Source organism: Seriola aureovittata, chromosome 20 (assembly GCF_021018895.1).
Source record: "Seriola aureovittata isolate HTS-2021-v1 ecotype China chromosome 20, ASM2101889v1, whole genome shotgun sequence".
Classification (NCBI taxonomy): Eukaryota; Metazoa; Chordata; class Actinopteri; order Carangiformes; family Carangidae; genus Seriola; species Seriola aureovittata.
This window is the reverse complement of record NC_079383.1, coordinates 7,920,466-7,929,299: the sequence shown is the minus strand read 5'-3', so window position 1 is coordinate 7,929,299 and position 8,834 is coordinate 7,920,466. Positions and strand designations below refer to the sequence as shown.

The window sequence follows — 8,834 nt, the reverse complement described above, 5'->3', positions numbered from 1 at the left end:
AACCTGTAAATGAATGATCTCACTGATCTCATTGTTCAACTCATATGAATGTCAGAGAAAAAAAACATATTTCTGAAAAAAAAAATCAACATCATTATTTTCTTGTTACAGTAATGATCTGTTGATCAATCAAGCCACTGAACTGTTAAATGCAAATTAGTTTAAAATCTTCAGTGAACAGACATCGTCTTCAAATTTCAACTGTATGGTTTTGTTATGGAGCTGGGAAGCATCGCCCTCACTTCACACAAGGTGAAAAAACACATACACATTGACTCTATAAAGTTGGACAAACAGACCAGTAAAGGAAGTATGTTGTGCACTCTCTCTTTGAGGTCTACTTCTGGGGGGGATGTTTTTCATGTAGTCCACACATAAGACTTCAGCCACAGAGCTTAGGCTGGACCAGGTCAGAGAGGACAGAGGGGAGGGTGTAGAGAGTTTTTGGTTGGGTTTGTTTGGTATTTGTCAAGTTTATTATGTATTCTATTTATCCTGTATTAGGCAATAGTCATTTGTATTGCATGTACTGTATGTAAATATTGATGTTATTCTATTTGATATTGAGCTGGTAGAGACTCTACGCACATATACCAGGTGAGAAAGTAGCATTAGTGTCAGGGTCAGGTTCTCTGTGGTTGCTGTGCCTGCAAAGCTGCTTTTGTTGTATACCAGCCTGTTACATGTTTGTGATACTATTAACAGTTTTTGTACCTTTTTAAAACCTTTTGTGGGCACAAGTAAAAAGAAAAGCTCTGGAAAAAAACTGCTTTTCTGATGCTGTTTGTTCCTCCACCACACTACACCTTAATCTGGCAGCTTTCACACTGTTTGTAAGGGCACACCATCATCAAAATCTACAGGTTCTATTTGATTATATTTGAATAGAACTATATCAGGTACACCAAAAAGCGTGCTAGGAGTATCATACAGTTAGAAACACAATGTAATGTGATAAATGACATTAATGATGTAAGCAGCTGATATCTAAAAAAGGTCAGAGAGTTGCTTTCTGTAGTCATTTAACTCTCAGCAATAAATGTCAATGAAGCTTCCTTACTGTGTTTCAGAAAGTGAAACGACAGTAGAAGAACTGTGAGCCATGTTGAAATGATAGTGTCAAAATGTAAATGTCACTCTTTAAAACATCTAGACATGAAACTATACATATCAGCAGTGGTGGAAGAAGTTCTCAGATCCTTTACTCAAGTAAAAGACAAAATACCACAATGTACAATTACTCTATGACAAGTAAAAGTCCTGCATTCAAAATTCTACTTCAGTCAAAGTAGATTATTGCCACCAGTGTGTACTTAAATTTTAAAAGTAACACTATTTTTTTCTTGCACACATCATAATAATTTGTGCACACAAATTGTTGTCCATTTAGTAAGCTAAAAACAACCAAGATAATAGTTCTGGGGGGCTTTAGGGGCTCTACTGTTTCACTACTGTACAATTCCAGCTTTATCATTTGATTTTTAGTACATGGTGACCACATGTAAATCCAGTAATAATAGCAGTGAAATAAAGCTCTTCAGAACTAATTACAGTAGAATACAATAATTGTTCCATCACTGCATATCAATGTGCATACTGTACTGTTGTCTTTCAGTTAATATGGTCTGCCTGTAACAGTGGAAGGTTGTGATTAGACCCACACATGGACCCAATGTACAATGACACAATTTACTTGTTCCTAAAGGTATTTTCTCTCTACCTCCCTCCACCCATCCCTCCCCTACTTTTCTTCAGATAGATGACCTTTGTCCTCAGTACTTCTCAACAAACTCCCTGAACCAAATAACACACAGCAGAGTTTTAATAACTCACTCAATCAAATCACAGAATCAATAACTAATCATGCTCATGCTGTAAACAAATCCGGCTTTTGCCCTTTGGGTCCAACCTCGAATGATACCTCATGCCTGACAAGTGATGTATTACTGTGGTGCTGAAGACTACAGCTGTTCAGACATATGTTAATAGGCTTTATACAACAGGGTTTAAAAGGAAACAACTGCCTCTTCTGTCCACTCAGGATCCTGTATTTGTTTTAGGCTTTATCCTGGCAGTGTCCACACAGTTCCTGATCAAAGAGTCCACATGTCATCACATGTATGCTGACGTATGACAGCAGATCCCTGAAATACTGGGTGAAGGGCCTTAGTCCTTAGTTTTATAGTAAACAATAGTACACTAAAGTTGTGCTGTTCTGATGTTGAGTGAGGACACCAGTGGAGATTTATCTTTATTTTGCTTTCACTAGGCTGTTTGGGTTGTGTCTTTTTGTAATTTAAATGTATGGGCAGAAAAAAGGTCTATCACCATTTTAAAAAATATTTTCAAATATTGTGTCATTTGTGTCATGAAGGAAAGTTGGTTCATACCCACTGCAATATAAATATGATTAAATTATTTTTCTTTAAAAACGCACACAAAAATCAAATGGCACATAACTTCACAGGTTTACTCAGGTGCTATTAATCATTGCCTACTGTACATCCTGTAGTTTGCCAGAGGACAGTTTCCTTCACTTAGAACAGCAGCGCTATCAGGTGGACACAGTCAGAACTTAGGTACAGATGCTGTTATGTGATCACTTTCGGGATAAGACTGATTTACAAATTCTTACAAAATGTTAATTTATAATACAGTTGTGCTACTCAATCAAAATCAAGATATTCTTTTCATATACATACATTATTGCAATTGATGCTTTGAGGCTAGTCAGAATATTTCCCATCAGTGGCTCTTGCTACGGGAAATGAAAAAACAACTACAAGCCCCACAATACAACAGGATCCTTCGCTATTAGAGTGGGAAAGTACGGAACAGTTTGAAAATGCGCTTTACTTTCATTTTCGCTTTTGATGCTGAGTAACTGAGCAGTTTTTTTGTGTCGTGCTCGGCCTTGAATTCCAAAGATATACAGCTTGTTATTGTTTATCACTGCTAAAGTTAAGGGTAAAACGCTGTTATAAACTTTATACAACGATAAATTACTGTTCATGTACAGACACGAAATGGCTTCTCTGGATATTCACCTCGGATCGAAGAAACAGGTAAGGACCAGTGTCTGCTAGCATGATTTCCATTGAACATTTTAAAGCCATATTCCTTTCAAACACCTGGCTGTGACGCTAACAGGTGAGCTAGTGTCCAGGTAAGAGTGAGTTTGACAACCAGACAAACAGCAAAAATCCTACAGGTCATTGTCAGCTGTGTAGCTACTACACGGCCTGTGTAGTTGTGTGAACAAGACTTTCCCACTGGCGCTCATAAGAAATCATTTCATCTCTTCACTGCAGGTGGATGACTTCTGCCAGAAGCTCACCAAAGAGGTAATTTATCCAGTAGTTAAAAATATTTCTCAAAATTAATCTTTTTACATTGATCCGAATAATGTTGCATAATAATATATATATTTTTTTTTACAACAGGCAGAAGAACTGGTTTCAAAGTTTTTCCCTCAGAAAATGGAAGAGCTGCAGATGTTGCTGAAGGTATGTCTGTGTTTTTATGAGGCAAAATGGGGACAAGGGTGTTGAGGGGATCTTTTCAGGGTTAACTTGGGGTCCTGAGGCAAATTAAGAATGACCCTGTTATGATAAATCCTTCCCCTGCATCAGGACATTTATGACTTGTGTTTTCTGCCAGACATCTTTCAGCTGTGAGGACATGGCGTCCTTGAAGGCTCCACTGGACATCCCAATGCCTGACCCAGCTAAAGAGGAGGCCAATCGCAAGAAGAAGGAGGAGGTAGGTCCCACACTCACTAGGTTTTAGCCTGTTTTCTCTGAAATTGCTCCTGTATGTTGGTTTGAAGAAGTCCAATTGGGGGCGTCGTGTGGCGTAGTGGTCTAAGCAGCCGCCCGATGTGTAGAGGCTGCAGTTGGCTCCGGCTCGAATCCCGCATCGGACGGCCCTTTACTGCATGTCATTCCCCCTCTCTCTGCCTCCCCGTTTCCTGTCTCTCTATACTATACTATCCAATAAAGGCATAAAAAGCCCAAAAAAATATACTTAAAAAAAAAAAAGAAGAAGTCCAATTAAAGCACTGGAGTGTTATAACTTTTATTTGTTTGTTAGAGTCAGCATAATTAACTCCAGGGCTGTAATTTGTTTACAGTTAATTGCCAAATTAAGAAAACACCTCCAGAAATTTTAAGAGGTTGAATGGAAAATAAACACCAGTGCCAGATTATGAAAATAAAATGTGTTTCATAAATGTTTTATTTCCCTAACCTTTGATTTTTTTCAGGATCACTGCATTAAGCCTCTCAACTGGGATTCTCAGCCATTGGTCTATATTTAATATGCTATCAATCAGTCCCCAGTTACCATTGCCAACAATCACTGTGCAATTTACAAAGGCTGTTTTACAGATTGGCAATGAGGGGGCCTTTTGAGTGATGTTTAAAAAAAGATCTGAATTGACATCTTCGTCTACTGTGAATTTTAAAATTTATTTGGCATTAAATGATATTAAAGTTATTTCTTTTTGTTGAACCTAATTGTAACTAGACTAGCACTGAAAGAACTTTGTAAGGAGCAGCAGCACCCTGTAGGTTCTTTATACAACACAGAATGATTTCCAGTGTCCTGGGTTTAGTGAGGGGGAAATGGGTTAGAAGAATATCTGGGATCATGTAGCAACTCAGTGTGGATGGAGCAGGGACTGCTACAGCTGGGTTAGGTTTCTTATGCAAAGACAAAATCCAACTTTTTGACATCTTTATTGAGATAGCCAAAGAAAATAAAACATGTGGGTGAACTGTCTAAGAGGCCATGGAAACTTTTCTGTTTCTCTATTGCAGAAGGAGGCAAAGGAGGGAAAGAAAGACAAGGACAGCAATAAAGAGGAAGAAGATGCAGGTAAATGTGTAAAGTAATAAAGCAAACTACTGATTGAAGTGACTGAAATCATACAGTGGTGGTTGTCAAACACTACGACACGTCACCTGTCACTTTCACAAGGTCCTCCCAGTTGAAGTTGTGTGATGACAGTTTTCTGCAGAACCTGATCATTGTGAGATGAAGCTAATATTTTGCACAAAGGTTGGTGTGGAAAAAATTTTATTGGTGGAAAAATGTGTTTTTCAAAGCATTGTTTCATTAATCTATGATTGCACAATGCAAACAATTCTAATAATATATTGATTGTAGTTTTTTCTATATAATGAAGTTGTTCTGTATAATGTAGTTATTCCACAAACATGGTTTAAGTTTTTGTAAAGACAGTCTGTGTAAACATCAATCTCAGGTCTTTTCAACTTATTCCTTAACCATTAATATTGAAAAAAAAATGATTCCTGTAACCAATGAGTTGTAAAAAATCCTAGAGAGGATTGTCTCAAATCGATTGTTGGAAGTCTTAATCAATGACAATATTTATGAGAAATTTCAATCAGGTATCGACAGCAACACAGCACAGAGACTGCCATTATAAGAGTAGTCAATAGCGCCTTTTACGCAGCTTGTTAAACACGGGAATGTTGAGCCATTATGCCTTATGACCTGTAACACAACATGCTATCTAAAATCACACTGGGATGGCAATATGTTATGAGTGGTCTTCTTAATGGTGTTCTTAATGACAACATAGCAGGATTTATGTGTAAAAGGGGCTAAAAATATCTTGATGAAGGCTGATGCAGGTGAATGCTCGGTACTGGTTCTGCTTGGTCTTAGTACTATGTCTGACATGGTGGCTTATGGCATTATTATAGTTGAGAACATTGATTGGTATCTCTGGAACTGTGGGGCTGGGACTGTAGTGGAAAGGAAATCCTCTTAGAAAGCAGTCCAGGTGAAGCACAACTGAACCAGAATTATCATATTGTGACTAAGTGAAGCAATGTTTGGGGATGTTTTCTCCTCCAGGCCCTCCCTGTGGTCCCATTTGCATCAATGAGCGAGTGGAAAGTCTCCTGCAGGAGGTCAAGCCTCAGATCCAGACCCTGAAGGAGAAGCTCAACACGGTCAGTCAGTCTCTTGTCTCCTTGTTCATTTTATACAAAGAGGATCAATGTAAATCTGAGAGTTAGGAATCTGCCTTTCAGTGCATATGACTTTATGTCACATGCCATGTTTCATGTGAGAGTTTCATATATATTCACAGTTCTTCTCTGGCAGGTGTCGATGTGGGTGCAACTGCAAATCCCTAAGATAGAAGACGGTAACAACTTTGGAGTAGCCGTACAGGTCTGTAACTGCTGATTTCTTATCTTAAAAAGCTTTTCTTACATTTCTCTAATTTATTGTTGATCTTCAAGGTGAATTTTAGCTTTGCTTTTGTCCAACAGGAGAAAGTGTTTGAGCTGCTGACCAACACACGCACCAAGATAGAGGGATTCCAAACTCAGATTTCAAAGTAAGCGCCCATACCGAAGCAGCTGCCCTTTCTTATCTACCCACACAGGTGTTGTCCATGTTTTGGCCAGTTAGAGCTCTTTCCAGGTTATGCTAGGAATTTGCTGAGGTCCACCAGTACACCATGTAGCAACCCCTTCACTTTAAAGTGAGAGTTTTGAAAGGAGAAATAACACAATATTTCTCTTACAAAAGAAAAGTTGAACTCACAGATGAACTGTGAATATTTAATATATCAATATATCATACTGAGGACTGTTGAAACTGAATGACAAGAAATTTCTCTTTCCTCTTGGTTTGTTAGATATTACAGTGAGAGAGGTGATGCTGTGGCCAAAGCCGCCAAACAAGCCCACGTGGTCAGTATCTCATGTTGTGTCTTGATCAGAGTACATTTTCATACATTTTCATAGAATGAATTAAGATAAAATAAGTTGCGTGACACTCGCAGACTGTGTGCAAAATAAAAGACACTATGTTCTACAACATAGTACATGGCTCATGTATGTTTTTGCCTGTAAACTCAGTGTTAATGGTTGTGTGTTTTGTGCTGCAGGGAGACTACAGACAGCTGGTCCATGAGCTGGACCAGTATCAGTACTGTGAGCTCCGCCTTGTGGTTTTGGACATCCGCAACACATATGTAAGATACACACACTTTGTTGTTTACTGTGAGGTCTCTGTGCTAACAATTTGTTTGTATACAGACATGTGTCTTCATCTGAAAAAATAAATACACAATTGTGTAAAATATGTCAAAACACAAGTGATAATGATAGGTATGATGTAGACTGATTTACTACATTTAGTTCTGCATACATTAAAATACTGCCACTGAAACCACCTATGTGGTAAACAGTGTATTTTGAATAAAACTACCTACACATCTGTAAAATATTCCACCTGCAGCAGGCATGGTGGCTAAATGGAACAGCATTTCTTCTTAATAAGGGGGCAATTAAACTAATTGCTGCACTTATGTTAAATTGATTGGTGCTCCATCCATTGTCCTGCTGTGTTTGATACTGTTAATGAACAAGGTGGTACAGGTGGTGATGAAAGGATCTGTTTGACACCATTATACAGTAGTTCTGAATCTGGGTAATGCTCTTTTATTACTCTCTTTAAACCTCTCTGTCCCTATCAGTCACTCTGCCTTATATTTCACACTGCATTTCTGCTGTTGTCTGTTTCGGACGCACTCTTTATTTCTCCCTGTAGGCTGTGCTGTTTGACATCATCAACAAGAACTATGACAAGATTAAGAAGCCCAGAGGAGACGGGAAAGCCCTCATCTACTGAGGCACACTCCCAGGCTCTCAAACAAGATACAACTAGTCTAGTATGACACTCTCATCAAGTAACAATACACCCACTCTGACAAAAATGTCCTCTTTTTCTTATTGTGCATGCATTTTGTTTCAGATTGCAAAATAAAGCAACATAAGTCTGATAACTGCCTGAAGTAATTTTGTCCGAATGGGAATCTAAAATCTTTGTTTTTAACTGATGTTGACCTGTAATGAAAGAAACCTGCATATTCATATGATGGCAGATGGCAGATTCCGGATGTAGTGTTATACAGGGTGTTTACCAGTAATATTTTATCCGACTATATTCTCTTCACAGCCCTAATGTGAAAGATTCTTGACCTTTCAAAACATCCTGAGCTTTTAAGGTCAGACTGTCATCCCAAAACATCATCTACTCTGTTTAACACTATTGAGGCTGTTTGTCAGTGTCTGTTGAGGTAAAAAGTCTGTCTCCTGGCATACCAAGACAGCCCCAGCTCAGTTTGAGTTGAACCATCCCTGATAAAGTCCTTTCCACCCCAGGTAGCCCAGAGCTCCTCCCAGCTGCTGGGAGGGGAACTTGGTGAAGTGTGTGAGCAAACACAGGAGCAGGAACATCCACATAACAAGTAGAACTACACACAGGAGGAAGATTAATCTGAATGGGGCTCCTGGGAATCTCTGCAGGTGTTTTGCTTGGACAATGTGAGGGCCAAAGACAGACAATTCCTCCACCAGCAGCAGGCAACACGAGCAGAGGATGAGGATGTCCTCGGATACTTTGTAGGCTCTCCACGCCATGTTGGCTTTGAGGCAGGAGGCCTTGGTCTGGTCTTCACGCAGGAGCAGCAGTGGCAGTCCTTGGGAGGCAAATCTCGGGGTGTCCTGTCTAACGGTCATTGGTTCATAACAGGTCCCTGCTGTATCCTCCAGCAGGGTCATTAGGCGCTGACACCCCCACCAGAGGCACCCCACGACTTCTGTCTGAGAGGTGGTGGAGGGACAGAGATAGGGGGTGATGGGCTGAGAGGGAGTAGAGGAAGATGAATGAACCTGTGAAGATCCAGGTCCAACCCCAAGTGGATTTTAGAAACTTACTGTGATGAAGAATTTAATCAGAAACTCAGTGTTAGAACACAACAGTCGCAATGTAACACATAATTATAA

The 8,834-nt window shown here is 39.3% G+C and overlaps 2 protein-coding genes across 2 annotated transcripts; one reads left to right on the top strand and one right to left on the bottom strand.

Annotated features, from left to right (window-relative positions):
- The first annotated feature begins 2,858 nt into the window (after positions 1 to 2,858).
- Positions 2,859 to 7,831, top strand: psme1 (proteasome activator subunit 1). The gene is made up of 11 exons (XM_056364161.1): positions 2,859 to 3,065; positions 3,312 to 3,344; positions 3,444 to 3,506; positions 3,661 to 3,762; positions 4,821 to 4,878; positions 5,887 to 5,984; positions 6,139 to 6,207; positions 6,309 to 6,376; positions 6,680 to 6,734; positions 6,932 to 7,018; positions 7,597 to 7,831. Exons 1-11 carry the CDS (start codon positions 3,012 to 3,014, stop codon positions 7,675 to 7,677), a joined length of 768 nt encoding a protein of 255 aa, XP_056220136.1. The 5' UTR covers positions 2,859 to 3,011; the 3' UTR covers positions 7,678 to 7,831.
- A 273-nt stretch (positions 7,832 to 8,104) lies between these two features.
- Positions 8,105 to 8,834, bottom strand: LOC130161139 (fat storage-inducing transmembrane protein 1). Its single transcript, XM_056364162.1, has one exon. The coding sequence runs from the start codon at positions 8,607 to 8,609 to the stop codon at positions 8,166 to 8,168; it is 444 nt and encodes a 147-aa protein (XP_056220137.1). The 5' UTR covers positions 8,610 to 8,834; the 3' UTR covers positions 8,105 to 8,165.

Excerpts from the sequence above, each read along its gene's own strand:
- psme1 (XM_056364161.1), top strand. The coding sequence starts at position 3,012 with ATGTACAGACACGAAATGGCTTCTCTGGATATTCACCTCGGATCGAAG. Across the intron at positions 3,345-3,443 it reads GCCAGAAGCTCACCAAAGAG|GCAGAAGAACTGGTTTCAAA; the intron begins GTAATTTATCCA and ends TTTTTACAACAG. Across the intron at positions 6,735-6,931 it reads CCGCCAAACAAGCCCACGTG|GGAGACTACAGACAGCTGGT; the intron begins GTCAGTATCTCA and ends TTTGTGCTGCAG.
- LOC130161139 (XM_056364162.1), bottom strand. The coding sequence starts at position 8,609 with ATGACCCTGCTGGAGGATACAGCAGGGACCTGTTATGAACCAATGACC.